Source organism: Azolla caroliniana, unplaced genomic scaffold, assembly GCF_043228905.1.
Source record: "Azolla caroliniana isolate FFs.n. ecotype wild unplaced genomic scaffold, voAzoCaro1.0.p SCAF_12, whole genome shotgun sequence".
NCBI lineage: Eukaryota > Viridiplantae > Streptophyta > Polypodiopsida > Salviniales > Salviniaceae > Azolla > Azolla caroliniana.
The window spans coordinates 20,471,341-20,492,605 of NW_028230447.1; the positions used below are offsets into that span (position 1 = coordinate 20,471,341).

General features: G+C 39.4%; 2 protein-coding genes across 2 annotated transcripts; one reads left to right on the forward strand and one right to left on the reverse strand.

Moving 5' to 3' along the window:
- Positions 1–2,313: 2,313 nt before the first annotated feature.
- Positions 2,314–5,332, reverse strand: LOC147857446 (pentatricopeptide repeat-containing protein At3g09040, mitochondrial-like). The gene has a single exon (XM_087328689.1). The coding sequence runs from the start codon at positions 4,799–4,801 to the stop codon at positions 2,867–2,869; it is 1,935 nt and encodes a 644-aa protein (XP_087184815.1). The 5' UTR covers positions 4,802–5,332; the 3' UTR covers positions 2,314–2,866.
- Positions 5,333–13,278: 7,946 nt separating this feature from the next.
- Positions 13,279–20,347, forward strand: LOC147857447 (zinc finger CCCH domain-containing protein 56-like). Its single transcript, XM_087328549.1, has 2 exons — positions 13,279–14,473; positions 19,632–20,347. Exons 1-2 carry the CDS (start codon positions 13,312–13,314, stop codon positions 19,820–19,822), a joined length of 1,353 nt encoding a protein of 450 aa, XP_087184675.1. The 5' UTR covers positions 13,279–13,311; the 3' UTR covers positions 19,823–20,347.
- The last annotated feature ends 918 nt before the right edge of the window (positions 20,348–21,265 follow it).

The following is a 21,265-nucleotide window of genomic DNA, read 5'->3' on the forward strand; positions in this document are numbered from 1 at the left end:
TACCATCGCTCTTTCGAGTACGGAGGCGGAATACAGGGGCGCAGCCGTAGCTGCGTGTGAAGTCGTATGGCTCAAGAGGATTTTGAAGGATCTCGGCGTACCCATCAAGGATCTGACTCCCCTTTACTGCGACAACATGAGCAGTATCTATCTGTCTCGGAACCCAGTGTTCCACGCGCGGACAAAGCACATCGAAGTGCACTATCACTTCATCCGAGAGCGCGTCCTGGCTGGCGATGTCGACCTACAACACATTAGCACCAATCTTCAAACGACCGACATCTTCACTAAATCCTTAGGAGCCGTCACTAAATCCTTAGGAGCCAACAAGCTATGGCAATTCATGACCGATCTCGGATTGACGATCCCTGACCTGCCAAGCTTGAGGGGGAGAACTGAAGACACTACACAATAACGCGTAGATTCTGCAACCATGCAACAAAGCCACGAAGGAAGACGCAAGCCGAAGCACAGACTTCGCAACTACACACGCAAGCCGAAGCACTGACTTCGTAACTACGCACAACGCAAGTTGGAGCACGGATTCCGCAACTCCGCATACATGCGAGTCGACACGAGTTGACGCGGACTCCAGAACGCGAGTTGAAGTGGATTTCGGATATAGTCTGAAACCGACCCGACTTGAGCTTGAGGGGGCGTGTTGAGAATCAAGCTCAACTTGGTCTAGTGTGTGAACTCACCTTGAGAGTGAAGAGACACTCCAACGGTAAAGAGTCACCATTATGTCACCACTATGGTATTCTAGCATTTAGTATGAGTCATAGAATCATATTCTATGACACATAACTTATGAGCTTTCACATTCCCCATGCTCCATGAGCCTTGTAGTTAATGAAGAGAGAGGGTGACTACATAAAGCACCCTCCTCCCACCTTGTATAATGTTAAGTCTTTCTCCTTTGTTAATAGACGTTTACATTGTGTATTCCTTGTTTCTCTCTCTCTCTCTCTCTCTCTCTCTCATACACACACATACACTTCACAAGAATCCATCTCTTGATTCTTTACATTGTGGAAAGTAAATCACACAAAAACTTGATTTTAAGGGTATAGTTGTTGACAAACATACCCTTTTGTTGAACATCATTAAACTCTTGATAGCTTTGACGCTTGAGAGAGGTTGTGTAAACAGTATTCAGATCTTCTTTAGTTTTTCAATTGTTCCCTTCAGCATCTTTGCATCCCTCATGTTGTCGAGTATATGATCTTAGATTCAAGCTGGGAGACAAACATTTCTCACTGTTTGTTTCCATCCTAGATAGTTGGTATCAATTATGTCAGACATATTTTCGAGGTTTTCTTTGATATATCCCCAATACCCTTGACCAACAAGGTATTGGTGCATCTTGTACTTCCATGATGTGAAGGGTCAAGCTTCTCACAAGGGAGAGAGCTACCCATTTGTTGAAACATCTTGATATACATAATTTAGCCTTCTCTTCTTTTTTCACTTCTTCCAATACTCTCAACACATGAAATATGGTGGAGCTCCTCCACACGGGTGCCGTGAAGTTGCATTACACTAGAAATGATCAAGTACTCGACATGTATGAGTCTACTCTTCTTGTACAACATCAAACACCACACACAAGAAGTGGATGGGCTATGATAACAAGGGAGTGAGTTGGATTTTAATGCAATTCACACGCCGCTTGTGTGATCATACACATGTTGGATAGTTTAACCACATATGCATGCCCTCTACTTTTGGGATCATGTACACATTAGATAGTTGAGCTTGATATCTCAACACGTCAACAATCACTTGTATACTTAGAGGCAAGTACAGGGATTTAGTTATTCTATACTACCATTATACAAACTACCTTAAAGAGCAAGAAAACATTAAATGTGATGGCACGTGTAAGGAAGTATTTTATTCAAATGTATACATTTTGCCCATCCTACACAAGAAAAAATCCCATTTCAAAACTTTTTGACCATTATGAAATGGTATATATTGCTTTGTTTTCTTGTTGTATGCTTCAAACACAAATGGAAAATCCACTAATAAAGAATATCTTATTATCAATGAACAATGAAGTTCTAATTGCTCGTTTTTAATCCCAAAGATATCAAACCAAAGAAATAACATGAAAAATACAATAAAAGCTAACGCAAAGAAATTTGTTGTGTGGAGATTAAAGGTCATGTAGGGAAAATATGAGGAAAATGATTTCCACATTAGAATAAATGTGAGATCAGTCTTCAATACATAAGCTTAACATCATCTTAAAGAATGACAAAGTTTGTGCTTGTAATGCCTTGACCATTGTTATTCCCGTACAATCAATTGTCATAAGGATCAATGGAATGAATGGTTTGATTTCGCATTATGTGGTTGTTAATTTGTAGGCAAATTCCTTTACAAAATCATTACAAGATTATCCTCTAGCCTCACGTAAAAGTCCAATTGCAATTGGTCATTTTGCACATAATCCAGCAATATTATAATCCTGTGTGCAAGATAGGTCCCTTCATATAGAGATTGGAGTATTGCTTACCCATGATGACAATCACTTGAAAGAGCCAAATGTCTCTGTTTTTGTAAATTATTAACCCCCCCTCAAAGTGAGACAGCACCATTGAGCTCAGTGCGGATAAAGTACAAAAACCTGAGATTCCAACAATGGAGAACACTTGGACATCTAACTGAGGGTGTATGAAAGCTTGGAGAAAACTCCTTGACCACTCTCCAAGTTCCATGGGTCCAACCTCTTAGTACCATGAGGCCTTTCACAACAATGCCAACTCAATGAGTGTGGATGTCTAAAGACTCCAAATTTGTCCTCTACACCATGTGGCAATACATACATATATGGTCAAGGATTTTTAAAAAATGCAGTTTATATCACACTACTCGATGATGCATAAAGGTTAGAAAGAGAGATATATGAAGCAGCATTATTTGGAGCAAGCTCAACTAAATTTGCTGCAATCTTAACTCCACGGTCCACATCATCATGCATTCGGCATGCACCTAGCAAGCACGCCCATGCCATCACCTTCTTTTCTTTTGGGACCCAATTAACCACATCTTCAGCTTCATCTAGACGGCCAGCACGTCCAAGAAGGTCAATTATTGACAAGCTATGCTCTTCTTCTGTAGGCGATAACCCATTTATATGACCCCTAGATAGAAAAGAATGAAGACCACTCGTGATTTCCCCAGCATAGCTGCAAGCTGTGAGAACACTCCGGGATGTGACTTCATTTGGCACTATGCGTTGATCTTCCATCTTCCGGAACAAACCAATCGCCTCCTTTTCATACCCATTATGAGCATATGCCGCAATCATGGCGCTCCATGTGACCATATTCCGGCATCCATCTATCCTTTGGAATACCATCTCGGCATTGTATGGACTACCACATTTGCCATACATGTTGATGAGGGCAGTAGCTACAGTGATATCTCTATCATGTCTACTTTCAACAATGGCTGAATGCAGGTTTTGGCCTTTGTCGAGAGCTGATAACTTACCACATGCATCGAGGACTGAAACAAAGATTGCGGCATCCGCATCAAGACCCCTGAGGTGATGCATCTGCTGGAAATATCTCAATGCTTCTTTATCATGCCCATTATGCATGCATGCAGTGATGATGGCACACCAAGAGATGGCATCTGGATGCATTATCTCATGGAAATTTTCTTTTGCCAAACCAAGGGCTTCGCATTTTCCATACATCGTAATCATAGCTGTTTGCAAGATGATATTGCCGTGGAGACCACCAAGAACCACTCTAGAGTGCAACCTTCTTCCATCTTCAAGGTGTGATATGGTATTGCATGCATTGAGAACCGAGATATAAGTGGACACATCTGGACATATGCCCTCGAGTTGCATCTGGCAAAAGAAAGAAATGGCCTCTTCATTGCGGCCATTCGCTGCAAATATCGCGATGGCAGAGTTCCACGTTATCAGATTCTTATCCGGGATTTGAGCAAAAACCACCATTGCTCTCTCGAGGTCCCCACACTTTCCATACATATTAAAGAGGGAAGAACTCATAACAATGTCGTGTGAGTATCCACTGTCCAGCACAACAACATGAATTCGTTGGCCTTCTTTCAATTCTCGAATACAGGAACAGGCATCAATGGCACAAAGGCAAGTGATTTGGTCGGGGACAAAGCATGAATTCTTCATAAGATAATACAATTGAATGGCCTCGAGGCCATGGTTGTTATGAGTATATGCCACCATGATAGAGCTCCACGCGATCAAGTCCTTATCTTGCATCAAATCAAATACTGTTCTCGCATCCTCCAGGGCACCACATCGACCATACATTTTCACAAGAGCTGTCGCTACGACAAGCTCATTTTCACACCGGACCGATTCCACGATTGCAGCTGCGTGGAGATTCCGACCCATCTCAAGAAGGACCCATTTCGCACACGCATTCACAATGCACACACACGTGTAGGAATTCATCAACAATTCTTGTTTCTTTAGCATATGGGAGAAAGCATGGAAAACTTCATCGGCTTTCTCGGACTTCACACAGACATTGATGAATATATTCCATGAGTGTGTATTGGGATTCCGTATACTAGAAAAAGCTTCTTTTGCTTCTGAGAAGCTATGGCATGACCCATACATGTGTACTACAGAATTCATGAGAAACGTATTGTGTGCATATTTCTCTGATTTCGTGATAAAGGCATGGATGAGCTTACCTTGATGAAGGTTCTGAACTTTAGCGCAATGCTTGAGTTGAGACGCCATGGTTTCGATGGAAATAGGAGAGGCCCTGCTCCATTGTGTTGACATTCTCCCTCTCTCTCACTCTGTCTCTCAGATCGTCAGGAGAAATACTTCTTGAAAGAAGAATAAAACCTTCTTTTCTTACTCAAATTCAAGAATGTTAATTGAATCCACCATTAGAATTTTACTGATGCCTTTTGAACATGACCATTTCACTCTCTCGGATCCCAATCTGTATGGAACCGAAACAAATACTGCAGAAGAAGAAGAGTACACAGAAAGTGACAGATAATTTGAGAAGGGAGAAACAATCCCAATCGTGTGATCACTCAAGCAACCCTGTACACGGTATCTCATACTAGGTAGCCTAGTTAAGATGGCTTCTCTTAGTGTCGCTGTGGAATTCATCACATATCTTTGGCTTCTTTCTTCTCTGTCTTTTCCTCTTTCTTCTTCTTCTTCTTCTTCTTCTTCTTCTCTGTGTGGAACCATAGCTTACGTTTTCTCAAGCTATGCCGATGGTCTAAGACAGGGGAATCCTTCCTCAAGATGAGAGTTTCTGTGTTTTTTAGGGTTTTTAGATGCCCAGAGAGGAGTGCAGAAGAGCAGGAAGAAGGAAGAAGAAGGGACTCTCTATTCTGGCTTTGGGTCATGTGCTTGGACCAATGGCAGCCCTCCACATCATCGGATTTGTCCGCCATGTGGCGCATAGTGATTTGCCCACGTGGCTCGCTCGTCACATTCAGAGATGCCCATGTACACTTGGACCAATGGCAGCCCAGCATCACAGGAATGACATGTGGCGGCAGGCAACAAGTGTCCCACGTGGCTCACATGTCAACTTTCGAAGATGCTCGTACTGCTTGGACCAATGGTAGCTCTCCATGTCATCAGCGCCATCGCCTGCAATATAGGCAACAGTGTCACACGTGGCTCACGTGTCAGCTTTCAGATATCATCGTATTGCTCAGACCAATGGTAGCTCTCCATGTCCATCAACATCATCACCCGCCCATGTGGCAAGCAATAGTGTCCCACGTGGCTCACATGTTAGCTTTTGGAGATGCTTGTATTGCTCAGACCAATGGTAGCTCTCCATGTTATTGGTACCATCACCTGCCATGTGGCAGCAACAGTTCCCCACGTGGCTCACATGTCAGCTTTCAGAGATGCTCATATTCCTTGGACCAATGGTAGCTCTCCATGTCATCAGCATCATCATCATCGCTTGCCATGTGGCAGCAACAGTTCCCCCAAATGGTTCACATGTCAGGTTTCAGAGATGCTCATATTCCTTGGACCAATGATAGCTCTCCATGTCATCAGCATCATCGCCTGCCGTGTGGCAAGCAACATTGTCCCACGTGTTAGCTTTCGGAGATGCTCGTATTGCTTGGACCAATGGTAGCTCTCCCTTTCATCAACACCATCACCTGCCATGTGGCGGCAACAACTCCCCAGGTGGTCACATGTTAGCTTTAGAAGATGCTCATATTGCTTGGACCAATGGTAGCTACTCACGTCATCGACACCATTGTCTACCATGTGGCACCAAGAGTTCCCCACATTAGTTTTCAATATATGCATGTATGGTCACAAAGGTGTCTCTTTTAAGGGTTTCATTTGTCTGTGGTGTTTGTGAGTTTGTATGTCCTCCTTGATTGGAGGTTCTTTTTATGGGTTTGCATGATCGAACCAACACTCGTTGCCCTCCATTTCATCCCTTGAGTCCCCATCTTTTTATTCTCAAAAACTTGGAGTTTAGTCATTCTTCCTAAGTGTTAAGAGTCTATTACTAATCAATAGACCAAAATAAAGTAAAACAAAGGAAAAATGATTGGATAGAAGAACCTGTTCCACCCAACCACCCCCGAGCTATGATCAAGACATAGCCAACCTACCACTGACGTCCCATACCGTTGGAAAAGATAACACAATTGTCGAGACGAAAGCCTAGCCCGCGCACCACCGGTGTCTAATGCAACAACCTTCCGACATAATGTGCTTATGAGCTAAGCCTCATATTTATACCTCTCCCTAAGCCCCTTGAATAAATGTGCCTTTCTAAAAGACTCTCCATTCATTGGTTGTCCAAATCATGATAGTGCATGCACCTATCATTCCTTGAACCTTCTATCTAATCACATTAGTCACTTTTTAGCATTAGTGAACATACCCTTCACTTATGTAAATATTAGTGACCTACCCTCACCTACATTATGTGTACACAACACTAGGTGAGACCAATAAGTTCACCATTGTTAGTCATAAGCAATGGACCTTTGTTCTCAATGTAATTCGTGGCCTTGTTCAACATTCAATGGTCGAGATAGTGGGTGTAACAAGTTTTAGGGTTGTCAAAACACTTGTTGTAGTGCAAGCGTAAAATCAATATGAACCGAAGCAAATTATAATGTTTTTTAATCTATGCATTAAACATAGTGCTTTTGTTAATGTATGAAATATGAGTCATATTCTGGAACCCACTTACCAAAATAAGTAAAAACCCTTAGGAAAGCCTTGGTGAAGGGATTGACTTTACAATAAGTTCCCCCCTATACATCTGATTGCCAAAACATATGAGACGAATTTTCCTAACTATTCATTTGCTTTATACTAGGCCAAAATGTGAAACCTTCATTCCTCTACATGCATGTTCTTATGCTTTACACCATACTTTTGTAGAGAACTTTGTTGGAGTCTAGAAAGTTGAGTGTTTTGCATATTTCAAGACATCGTGCACCCCTTTCAACCAATTTTAAATGCAATAATTTTCTAGTGAATTGCATATCTATTTTTTCTTGTTAGATTTAAATTCTACATTTATCATGGCAACACCAAGCATTTACATTCATAATTCATGCATGGAATAAAATGCATCATAATCAAGTGGGAATAAAGTATATGCAAACCATAAGGAGTACATAGTAGGGTGGTGTGTTGTTGGATCTTTTACTTCCCATCTATTAATCCATTTCATAATGCCGAACTTGTCAATCACCCAACCAGATGAGAGGATTTTGCTCATATTAGTATTTTGTACCATGCAACCTATGTTCCAAGCTTGTTGAGGCAATCTATGATCAACCATATTCTTGACTTATGTGATATATTTGTATACTCTTTGCATGGCTAGTACCTCGATGGGCCAAGCATCTATTTCTAATAGCATGATAGAATAGGATGTTGAGGATTTTACACCAAATTGTCTATGTTAGAAAAAAATTTGGATTCTATCTATTTCATTCCATGTACTATGTGAGATAGTGCCACATGCACTTCCACTCCATAAAGCAAAACTTGGACATCATTTAATGGAATAACACCAATCTCACTTCTCATCCTCAAGTATCACTTTGGTTGCATTGATTCTCGAACATATAATAACTATTCTAACCCGCTTGAAGTCTAGACTCATAGCATACATTTCAACTATTTGTCGATGGGACATTATCACTAGTATATTTAAAGTGTTACACCACTTGTATTGGTTCTCCCTTGTATATAAGTGGGATAGTGTCTTAGGTGTGTGGCCTTTATTATATTGCCATCATTTTTCATTTGATCTACATTAATAGTTAGCCCATTGATTTGACAAAATGTATCCAATACATCAAGTATGTGTGGCATATCATCCAAATTAAACGAGAATAAAAGAACATCATCATATAGGAGTATAAAAATAAGTTCATGCATGAGTTTTGGGCACTCTTTGCTTGGCTCCCATGTTGCTCAAAAAGTACTTTGAGAAACCATTATCCATTTTGCTTTGGCACCTTGCGTACTCATACAATCGTGCTACAATTGTTCTATGCACTAATGGCATTTGATCTCTACCAGTTCACTCCTTGATATGGAATCAAAGGATTTCTTGATGTCCATAAAATAACATAGCGTTGAGAGAGAGAGAGAGAGAGAGAGAGAATATATACTATGTGATAAAGAGGTTTGAAAGTTGAGCTTTGAACACAAGGCTTATAATTAATAGTCTAATTTACCATTGGGGTAAACTAATCATAACAAGAGACAAGAGAGAGGGTTTATTTATATAGGATTACTTTCTCACTAGATTGCAAATGTTTTCTCATTATCATCACAATTTAGCTAGGATATAAAAGATATTGTATGTCAATGGGAGTTGCAAGCTTATAGCAAGTGTGTGAGAGGCTTGTAATGCTCATCCATGCACACACCACATGTGTGATCACACATATGTTATAAATCAAAGCCACACACATGCACCTACTAGTTGTGAGTTCACATAGACATTGGACATTGAGCTTGATTGCTCAACATAATGAGGTACCAAAATTTCTTGCAACACCAACTCCTCAACCAACATGGAGGTCACCATTTTTTGAGGACCCACACTTCAAAGTAAAGTTCTTTATGTGCATATCAATCCAACTTTAGGAGGAGCTCCTTTAGCAAGAAATTACAATGCTCTTTACTAGATGATAGTGCACATGCAAATAAAGAGAACGCTTTGTGGCATGAGACAACCAATGTGTTGATCACATGAAGAGTAATGGATTTTATGAGGAATACTTCATTAAGTAATGGCTACCATGATGCCTTAACCGTTTTCGTACCATGTGTTAAACTCCATTCTCAATGAAATATTGGAGAATAGAGATCTATGGTTGTGAGTGAAAAAACATTGGTTTACAATACCAAAAACTCTATGAGCAATCACATGCATAGACATATTCAATATTGCAGCTCTCCCTAAGTGTGTATAGTTTCTAGATGGTTCCATGAAATCCATGTGTTCCTCATCTTATCCCTCTTTCTCTACAACAAATATCAAAGAGGTTAATAATGGAATGCAAGTCGTTCTTGGACCACAGTAACAATGAAAAAAACAATCATCGTAGGCTTTATAATACATTCCACGACTTTTAGGCCTCACATGCAGCATGCAATGGCCAAGATTGTGACTTTCAAATTTCAATACATGAACTTATCCCTCGACTTGCTTGTCATCCATTCAACTAATTGCCCATTTCTAAGATTAACTCCCAATGGATATCCCAAGTGTTTAAAAGTAGATCCTTTTATAACCATAGATCCTTGCCATCCCAAACATTCAAAATTAAAACTCTTAGTACATGAGATGAGGTTAGATCTACTCCAATCCATACATAATCTGGACGGTAAGGTTATTGGTTTTATATGTCCATCCCCTCCTCAATAATCTAACAATAGGCATAACATAAACATGAAAGAATCATCATGCCAAAAGCTCGTGCTATGAGTTGCCCTCTAAGTGGAAGGTGTGGACTCACAACATCACAAACACATACAGAGGCAAAGACAAAGACACAAAGACAAAGAACTAGCACAAACGCGCGCGCGCACACACACAACAGAGGCAGAGGCAGAGGCAGAGGCAGAGGCAAAGGCAAAGACAAAGTCACAAACGCAAACATCAAACATCAAACACAAACAATATACACATACAACAAACACAAGACACAAACAAACAGACAAACACCATAGTTCTAGCCATACATCCCATTTGTGTCATACTCAAACGTCAATATTCGCATCATACTCATTCGTGAAAAGGCTCCAAGTATGATTGAAATCCATACACGGTACATAGATATATACATATGGTGTACATTGTGTGTGTGTGTGTGTGTGTGTGTGTGAGAGAGAGAGAGAGAGAGAGAGAGAGAGAGAAGCCTTGTTTTGCATGTGTGAGGAGATAGTGGTTGAGTGTATATCTAGACTCTAGAGAGAGAGAGAGGAGCTATGGGTTTTGTCTATGTGAGGGAGTGTGTAATATGTATATTAGATATCTAGATTTTGTAGAGAGAGAAGATATGTCAGTTCTCGTGAGAGAGAGAGAGAGTGTGTGTGTGTCAGACGTCACTTCTAATCACAAAGAATTATGAATATCAAAAATTAAAAAAACCCAAAAAAGAAGAAGAAGCCAAACGAATATCGCGTATCATACGCGTACGTTTGCAAACGTTCGCGTACGTCTAGTAAATTGGACATACGCGAATATTATGAACTATGACAACCACACACACACACACGTACAACAAGCACACATACAACAGAGTCACAAACAATAGAGACATATTGATACACACACACACATAGAGAAATATATTTCATTGATGGGATGGTTGTACAAAGTGTTTGCAAATATATTATCCAACTGACTTAAAAAGTTCTTACCTCAACTTATTCATCCATCTCAATATGGTTTTATTACAGGTAGAAATATATTGCATAATATTTTGAATGTTCAAATGGCTACCGATTATGCTCGACATACACATCAAGAAATGGTTATGGTGCAATTAGATTTGGAAAAATCATATGATCATGTTAATTGGTCTTTCCTCTCAGGTGTGATGTATAATATGGGGTTTGGTCCTTGTATGTGTCGACTTATCTTTTTGCTAGGGCAAAATGCAACCTCCCATGTGATGCTTAATGGCAGAGTCACTCCGAAAGTGTTTCTTACTAGATCCGTGCAGCAAGGATGTCCACTAAGCCCATTGTTATTTGCTATTGTTACACATCCTTTGTTAGTAATGTTGTCAAATCTTGCGGCTAGTGGTGATATTATGGGTTTGCATCTTCCTTCTGGTGGACAAATGGTGGCACAAGAATTGGTTGATGATTCTTTTATGTTTTTACAAGCCTCAAAAGAAAATCTTAAAAGGAGTATGCAAGTTTAGGATCAATTTGCTTTGGCTTTAGGGTTGTATATAAATTGGAGGAAGTCTCACATTGTGCGGAGAGTGATTTGGAAGGTTTGGGATGGTGAGGGTCAGTGATTACACGAGGTTCAATTTATCAACATTATCCATTGGGCATTGATGTTACAAATGTTCAATTGATTGATTGGATTGGTAGTAAATTGAGGGACAAATTTATGTATTGAAAGTCTCAATTATGGCCCTTTCATGTATGACTCAAAGTGTTGTAATGTATCTTGATACCCATGTTATTATGTTATTATATTTTTTGCCTTTACTTCCTTGGACTAAGAAGGCATTACAAAACATGTTACAACCTATTCGGTTCATGTTGTGGCGAAAGGAAGAAATGATGGAGTTACATGGATTTCATGGGACCATTTGGCTACGCCTAAAAGGTTAGGTGGTGCAACAATATTTGATTTGGAACGACATTTGTTGGCTCATAGATTTGCATTATTACGAGATATATGTCAACAAGATCAACCATGGATATCTATGATGCAATGTTTTATTGAGCATGAAGGATTGGTGCATGGGAAAACAAAGATTCAAGCATCATGGTGGTCACTACTCAATGGAAGTATTCCTCTAAAGATTCGACATTCCGTATGTGGACAACATTTGGTAAGATCGTGGCAAGATGCATTATCTCTTTTTGAATGGGGACCATCAAGTGATCGAGAATATTGTAATTCATTACAAAATGAATTGCTTGTTTCTTCTCGAGTGTTGCTTTGGCATGGGAAAGAGAAGTTGAGATCTCAATTCAATCGTTTATTTCGATGATTAGGGATTGTACATTTGGAAGATGTGGTTGATAATGAATCTCAAAGGTTGTCGGATTTTAAAGATGCCAAGAGATGGTTATGTATTCCCCCAAATTATGGATTTATTTGGGAGAAATTACATGATATACCATTGTTGCAAGGATCTTTGCCATTGAAAACCAAATTTGCACCTTGGGTAGATTGGCGGTTACAAGATGGTACACGCTTGTTACAGGTCACTACAAATATATTGTATCATCATGCGATGGCATCATTATCTTGGATATCTCCTAAAGCAACGAAGTTGTGGAATGTATATAAGACAAATGCAAGGTGGTGGAAAATATTACAACGTGGTTGGCATTCCCATCTACCATTTTGTGCAAAGGTATTCATATGGAGAGACATGATTGGTGGGCGCCCATTAGGTTCGGCCTTAAAAGAGACGAGGACTAGGGTCTGGCGCTTGTTTTTCTTTTGCACCGTTCCATTGGAGGATAGTACACATAGGTTCATTAAATGTCCGATATAACTAGCGTGTACCATTTGGAAGTACTTATCGGACATTTGGTAAGTTCTGACCCGTTGTTGTTTGAGACCTCAACGATGGGTTTCAAAATGGATGAAATGATGAGATGGGAGATATAATTGATATAATTGTGTGCTTTTACCAAAAAGAGAAGAAGAAGAAAGTTGAGTATTAGTAAGTAAAATTCGTGTTCGTTTAGCATAACATTCGTTTTCCTACGTTGGAAAACGAATGCGAATGGTTTTCAAACATTCTTGTGTTTTTGGTTTTGTTTTTCCCCATTTTTTTAAATGTTTTTTTTTTCTCCATTTTTTAGGTTTATTTACCTCATAATAAATAGTTAATCCAAAAGTATGGTATTTATCATTCTTGGAGGGTGTTTTTTCGTACGCGAATGATTTAATCATTCGGGAATGCGAATGCACGTATGATTCATACTATGGAAGAAACAGAGAGAGAGAGAGAGAGAGAGAGAGAGAAACAGAGAGAAACAGAGAGACGCAGAAAAGCAAGAAACGCAGGAGCAGAAACGCAGAAGCAAGAGAAGGCGCCATGGATACCACCGCCGCCGCCGCAGAGGTGGAGGCGTCGTCTTCCATGGCCCCCCCCTCATCGCAGAGCGCATGGTCTGACGATGACTATGAAGGGAACGACTCCTCTGATCAGGCCAGAGGTCATCAGCATAGCTACCATCACCATCACCATCACCAGAGTAATAATCCCCACAACCACCACCACAATCACCATCATCATCATCACCACCACCAAAATCACCATCAGAAGAGAGCGAGAAGCATGTCCTCAGAGATGGGGGTAGGAGAAAGAGAAAGGGAAATGAGGGAAAGAAGTTCCTCTTCTGTTGTTTTGCCCCCCTTCAGCATGGAGCAGAGCTCTGATGATCCGTACGAATTCCACCATGGATCCAGGTCTAGCAATAGTGGAATAGGAGGAGGAGGCGGAGGAGGAGGGAATTGCATACAAAAACAGAGCAATAGTAATGGCATGAAAGGAACCAGTTCTTTCTCAGGAGAGACGACAACGATGACGGTTGCAGAGTCGTCCCCAGCAGTGTGCTCTTCTTCTTCTGCTTCTTCGAAAGGCAAAGGAACCGGAAGCATATTTTTCAAGACGAAATTGTGTTGTAAATTCCGCGCAGGCACGTGCCCTTACAACTCCAATTGTAATTTCGCTCATGGGATGGAGGAGCTACGCAAACCACCGCCCGGATGGGAGGAAATGGTGGCTGCCCAAGAGGCCGAACGAGCATCGCGGGGTCAAGGTCAATCCCAAAGTGAATGTCAAGGTCCAACCCAGGGTCCACCCCAAGGCCAAGGCCAAGGTCAAGGTCAAGGTCAAGGTCAAGGTCAAGGTCAAGGTGAACCAACGGGCTCTGATAATGCAAGGTTCCACAAGACCCCCCGCCCTTGCCGCAAGTTTTATACAGAAGAAGGATGTCCTTATGGCGATAGGTGCATCTTCTTGCATGACGATCAAGGCTCTCAAGTCCGAGTGCTTAGAGAGAGCAATGCGATCAGTCTCGGCCCCAGTATGGTTGGTCCTCCATCTAACGGTTTGGCTAATGTAAGTGGTGGTGGTAATGGTGGTGGTCTTAATGAGCGCCCCTCAAATTGGAAAACTCGAGTTTGCAATAAATGGGAGACGACTGGACATTGCCCTTTCGGTCAGAAATGCCACTTTGTTCATGGCTCTTCAGGTTCCATTTTACTTGATTTCATTTTGGTATATGTTCCTTTTTGGATGCCTAGTGAAATTTGATGCTGGTTGATTTTCGAAAGTACCACTCTGTTCATATAACATTCCGTGCTTTAGTAAGCGGTCTTTCTTTTTTGGTCACATTCTCTTCCTTTTGTTCGAAAATGCCAGTTTCTGCATACATTACTTGATTTAATAAGTAGACATTTCTTTTTTGGTCAAAGTGCCATTACTTCATTTTGATTTTATTCGCCATATGTGTTACTTTTCAGTTGTGGCGGTCAAATAAACTTGATGTTGCTTGATTTGCATTGTCCTGTTAAGTGTCACTTCGTTCATGTTACTATAGCTATGTACTCCATTAGTTGATTTTATTTCAATCAGTGTTTGGGATTTTTTTCGTTATTAATCACCAAATTTTCTTTGTGTTTTTGTTGTATTTTGTCCCCTTTGTACATGTCAAGGTCAAAAACTTGACTGGAAGTTTCTTGGATAGGGATTGTCTGACACAGCCATTCCTTTCAAATTTTCAATGCTTCATTTGGTTTCCTTGTAAATGTAATATTTCTTGATGTTATAAGTGGACACTGCCTGTTCACTTCAAAGTGCGATTTAGTAACGCTCTCTTCTATTTATTATGTTATTTGAGTTTATTTCTATATATTCTCCTTTTGGCTGCCCAGGAAATTTAATGTTCTTTAATTTATTAAGTGAGCCAAACAGAAGCATCATGAAAGTGAAGTGTGTAATGTGGTGTTTGGAAAATGATGAAAGGATTCCAGAGACATAAGAATGTTGGGTTGGAATTGCTCGTTACTATTATCGTATCTTTACCTTTGGGGTTCGGTATGAGGATATGGATCCTGATTATTTACAGCAGGGACATGAACATTGTCTGTAATTGCAGTCAATCCCCATAGTATATTGTCATCATGCAAAGGTCTTGTCCGATACAACATCAATCATTAGGTTTTTGGATTAGTTATTCAAGAATCCCTATGATATCTAAAAAGAATGACACGAATGGGTGGATCTCTATGATGCTATATGAAAATAATGCATATGCATGGCAACGTAAAGATGTCTACGCATTACTGAAGTTGAGATACATAATGTCATGCATCAGTGGAGTTGCTGTTGCCAGCCTATCTTAAGACCAATAGTAATGACAGGCAATTAATTAAAAGATTAAAGAAAGAATGGATTAAACATGCTTGAACGTACCAGCCACCCCCAAGAAATGGATAAGAGACAAATACTAAACTGCATTGGCATCCCATACCTCCTCATATGACCTTGTATTATATTTTGGAGTTCCAACAAACCGCGGTTCCAAAATATGAGAGCTTTACCTTACTAATATAGCCTTTGCAACTTCTCTGAGTTGCTTTGTCAATGGTGGTAGATAGTCTTCTTTATATAGCTGAACTTCTGGGGCTCCTCGACCACCACGTGTCCCAAGTTTTTGTGAGTCATCTAAATTGCTAGGATAATGGGTTTTTTACTTATCCTACACTTATATCCATTATAATTGGCTTTTAACTTTGGTCCTTAGGGCTACACCCGTAATAGGGCATGAATGCAGTATGGCTGTCAGGTTCAAGGATTTGTGAGCTGGGTTCCGGCTCAGTGGATCTCTTATGGCTAGCAAGCAGCACCCTCCTTGGTGAATTGGTCTTTTGTAGACTATATTTCCTGCAATCTCTGTCCATCTTAAGAGCTTCTACGAGGTTATACTGGGTTGGGTAATGGACATCAGAAAGAAGTTAGTGATCTCTGACTCTTTCCTTCCCCTTCCCCTGCGTTGCAGAAGATGACTCAATGAATGAACTCTCTGCCTCTGAAGCTCTTGTAGAACCTGCCCAATCTGATGTGGTTAAACTCACTTCATAACCTGGCAGAGTGGAGAGTATAGGATGTACTCTTTGATGCAATTGTTTGCTTAGATCTTGTGATTGATCTCCTCTTTCTTTTACCTTCTTGCAGAACCCAGATATCCTGTCTGCTTTTGACATATAAGCAGCCTGGCCCTCTCTGCATCAATCTCTAGTGTTTGTGAGGATAGTTGGAACTTAGCTAACCTCTAATCGTACATTGAAAATTATACACATTCGTGTATCTCGGTTTATGTATGAATCCATGTAGGGAGATGCTCATGCCTCATTGATGGATGTATAATTTAGTTTCTGTGACTATGGGATTGCCAAAGGTATGGTAATCAGGTAGGGCTCTGAAACTGCCAATTGTTCTCGGCACTTTCAATAGCATGGCCGTCTATCTAGCCTGATCATTTATCCCATATTCTTGGGTGCAGCCTGAATGATAAAGAACTGCCTACCTAGATAGATGCATGGATCAACCACCTTGATCTGATTTTGGTTAAGGTTGAAGAGAACATGCTGTCTAACTTGTGTGCAATGTATAGAGCACAATCCTGAAACAAGGATGGTGGGAAATGGGTGAAACAGAGTTCCTCGGGATGGGAAAGTTAGAAACATAGGGTAGCATTGTATAACATGTGTAAATGTGTTTCAGTAATCAATTTATTAAACTATGACATAATTAACGAGTTTCAACATATTGAAAAACATTTTGACGATTGTGGATAGCCAGAAATAGATGGATAAAATTTCAAGTGTCAATTGTTAGAGTCAGTGTTAGTAGGAGTAAAGGAGGAGAGATCAACATCTGGAAGGAGAAAGTAACAAATGAGAAGAAAAGAAATATTGCAATGATGGGGAAGGTTCAATGATATGGTTGCAAGTAGATGGATGACAAAGAAAAGATGAAGTTAAAACTCAAGGAAGGGAAATGGAAAGAAAGATGTATGCATGTCTTTTAATAGGTCAAAATGGCCAATGAGACTGTATAAGAAATTATATTTTAAACTGTATCTCATCTTTGAGAATTAGAAACTAAAATAAATATAAGAATTTCATTAAAATAGCCTAAGGATCATATCTTCTGGTTAGCTAAACGCTTAACATTGATCTTAGATGAATTGGTGCTTCTGCCTCTGAAAGATATACTGTATGGGCTTATCCAAAATAGAGAGGTCTCTGAAGTGAGGGAAGAACCTTCGGTGTTGGTTTGAGTGCCTTCAATTTGTCAATAACAAGGGTGAATGGGCACATGCACGACAATTTGCCTTTGCTTGATCTATCATAACCTCTTATAAATGCTATGATGGAGATGCTATTTGTGTTTGTGTAGCCTTTGAGTCCCTTGTCTGAGGAGGGATGATGGCTCTAAAGAAGGTTATAATGGTTCATCACCTTGTAGATTGAACCAGAGCTTTGTTCAAAGAGGCAGCGGTATCTCCATTTCATTTCTTAATAAACAGCACATGGCAAACATAGTGCTCCACTAATTCCACATACACTGATTGGATGATTGACAGATCTCTTCTTCCATGACTTTGTGTGCATGTTTGCATCACTCAAACTCAAACTGATGCGAAGATTTCGTTAGCTGCCCTGCCTTGCCACTCCAAAGAGCGTATGAGAGAGATGTGTTTATATGAGAGGGCCTGATGATAAATCCATCTAGTGACAAGTGTTGAAATAGGCCTTTATAGTGGTCCATCTTCCTATCAAGAGTCGTTCGTGGATTTGATCCACGTTTTCTCATTATCCAATTCAATGATATAAGTGTGGTATGGTTCTTACTCATTGCATCAATTTAGACCATATTTGTTGACTCTATTCTTTTCCACCTTTGGTGATGATCATATATACACCATTCAAGTTATACTTGAAGGGGTGGAGTGCATTTATGCTATCTGATTGGAGCCTGTCCTGGGTTATAGCATACCAACAATGATTATCTCCATCTTCTGCCAGCTATATTGATGATTTAATTGCCAATATCGAGTACATTTGCCTTAGATGAGGCAAATGATATATTATGATGAAGATAATGATTGTAGCATATATTGTGTTTTATGTATCGTCTATGTGATTAACTCATGGTGTCATCCAGATACTAATGTGTTTTTGGGTCTTTATTTTCGTTTTAAAAAGCTTATCTGTTTCTGGAGTTTTTGAATGTTGTTTTCCCTATTTTCTATCTGATCAAGGTCACATTTACTTTTAAATACGTTATCTCACCACTAAGAGTTTTCAATCTATTGCATCAATAGATTGAAACACCAATATAAGCGAAAGCACATTACCCAAACTGTATAGAAAAAAATCCTGAGTACACAGATAAATAAAAACATGAGATGTATCTGTTTTTGAGATGAGAGATAGTGCAGCACAGGCAGGGCAGGGTCTTGTTGCATTTTAAAAGCTATCTCTGTTAATTCCATTCTAGAATAATGACTGAATCGATGCCTTTGATGAGTAATTCTGAAGGATGAAGAATTTTAGAGTACAAAAATATTCGGTCCCAGATTCTCCCTTTGCTACCCTTACTTTCCATTTGCGAGTAAGAGTAAAGAAAAAGAAGAAGATTCTGTCCAATCTAATGTGGAAATCAAGAAATAAAGATTCATTCCAATCCGATGTGGATATCAAGAGATAAAGATCTAGAACAACGTAAAGGATCCCCGAATTCCAATCTTGAAAATGCCATTTAGCCATTGACAAAATTTCCTGAATGTTTTTTGCCACAAGACCTACTCACTGTACAGAAGGTTCAGCCTGTTATATTATTTCTTCAATTAAAGACACTGGCCGTTGCTACTCCACCTGCAAAAAATTCTTTTGTCTGAGCAATAGTCTTGTGGATTAGGAGGAGATAGAGATACACCTTTTCAGTTACGCTTTAGGATTATAAAGACTGATATGCATCTAATTAACAAATGAGAAGGAATTGTTTCTAGTAAAGTAAGCTTTATGTTTCTTGAAAGGGAAATATGCTAAAAATATAGGAAATTAGATCTAAATAAAAAAAGTATGCATAATTAGTTGATACTCTGCCCAAAAAGGGGGAAATAAGGGGAAAGAAGGTACACTTAAAAATTAGAATGTAATCATTTTGGGCCAAAAAAAGTCACCAGAAAAATTGTGCGAAATATTTGATAGATACAAGTAATTCTTGAAACAGTGAGGTAAAATGACTTACTGTATAACTAGTCACAAATGGTTTCCTTGGGGCAATACTTTCTCCATGCTTACTGAAATGACTCTGTCATGTTTTTGTTATGGTCCCAGAATCCTACAATTCTGGTTCGGTTTTGAAGAATGGGAGCGCCATCCCCACGAGCGTGGTGCAATCTCAAAAGCAAGGGCAAAAGTCTCAGGTGAAGTGGAAGGGTCCTACTGATATGATTTCGACAATCTATGGGGATTGGATTGAAGAAGATGAGTGGGAAATTCCACCTTTGAATGTTGTAGCTGGATAAAAACCATCTTCTCTTCTCTTTTTTTTTAATGACAGCTGATAGATAGGTATAGATTAGGGTTCCTTGTCATGAGATGCCAGCATCATACGAGAATTGAGTTAAGAGGAATTTGTCGAAAATAGTCTTGTTTTTTAAAACTGTCTATTATCCAATTATGAGATAATAATGCCTCTAGCTTCCTCTTTTGATTAATATCAACACTCATTGTTTCAATTGGATGAATGAGTATACAAAAATGGGGGGCAGGGTACCCAAGTGATATTGTCTTGAATAGTAAAGTTTGGTTCAAAAATGGAACCAATTCTGTAGGCTAACAAGTATTTAAGCAGTTCATATATATGTATACATATATAGTTGTTTTCTTTGATAGGCTAGAGTCAGACACCATGTGGTGGCTTGCTAATCAATCACGAGAAAACATGAATCATGTAGTGAATCATAACGTTCAGATTGTAACAGGGAAATCATGAATGGCATCAACATGTATGATAAACAAAATCAGGAATCGTTTGTGCCAGAAGAACAGGCGTATCATTACCATCCATCTTTAGAAACCTCATCATTAGAATTGTAGTTGATTTATTAGAATTATAGTTAGTTTTGTACTTAATAGTATTTTCAGCATCGACATCTATTGTCTCGAAAACATTATCATTGTTGTCAAATTTTTGATGCTTGTTATCACCAGCAGTGCCATCAATGTTGTTGTGTCAGTTATGCAATGAATGTGTGTTTGACATCTTCATCAGACATTGTATAAAGAAAACGTGAACTATCTACAATGTGTCTTCATTTTATGCTAAAGAAACACCTTTGCAAGGAATGGAAGATGAGATTGCCATCCTGCATTTAAAACTCAAAGCCACCATATTACAAATCTTGTAATGTGGCATGTATTTGAGTCCTTTAGTAACGAAGCTCCACCTTCAATTGACTAATGGTCATACACCAATTGTGTGCATTACAAATATCAAGTTTGTATTATCAAATGACCAATCTTTCCGTGGTTGTTCCTCTACCATTAACTCTAGTGTTGGGCCAAATAGAGTAGGCAATGCCAATATTGATTGCTAAATATAACCACATCCCATATTTATATGAAAACCTAGTTGTTTCTATCTAAAAGATTGCTACTCTTGTGTGACTCTAAAGTAGGATTGTCCACAATTATCAGCCTAATCCTTGCCATTCGATTGAACTTTGACTTGCCATTAAAGCTAGTGTCTTGAGGAGAGCTTACCTCTCCTAATGAAGAAATTTTCCTATCTTTTTTGCTCTTGGAGGGTTGCTGGTTGAACAATTTCAAATGTTGTTGCCAAGGGAGCAATAATCTCTCTATCTCTTCAAAAAACATAGAATCAGTTTTTTTTTTTCTGATGTAGTTATGGACTTTACTCCACTATTTAATGCCAACCAGGTAGTCAAAAATTATGTAGTCCATAT

What these genes read in the sequence shown, in the direction of transcription:
- LOC147857446 (XM_087328689.1), bottom strand. Translation starts at nt 4,801, where the DNA reads ATGTCAACACAATGGAGCAGGGCCTCTCCTATTTCCATCGAAACCATG.
- LOC147857447 (XM_087328549.1), top strand. Translation starts at nt 13,312, where the DNA reads ATGGATACCACCGCCGCCGCCGCAGAGGTGGAGGCGTCGTCTTCCATG. An exon ending in CTTTGTTCATGGCTCTTCAG is followed by an intron (nt 14,474 to 19,631) that starts GTTCCATTTTAC and finishes TTATGGTCCCAG; the next exon opens with AATCCTACAATTCTGGTTCG.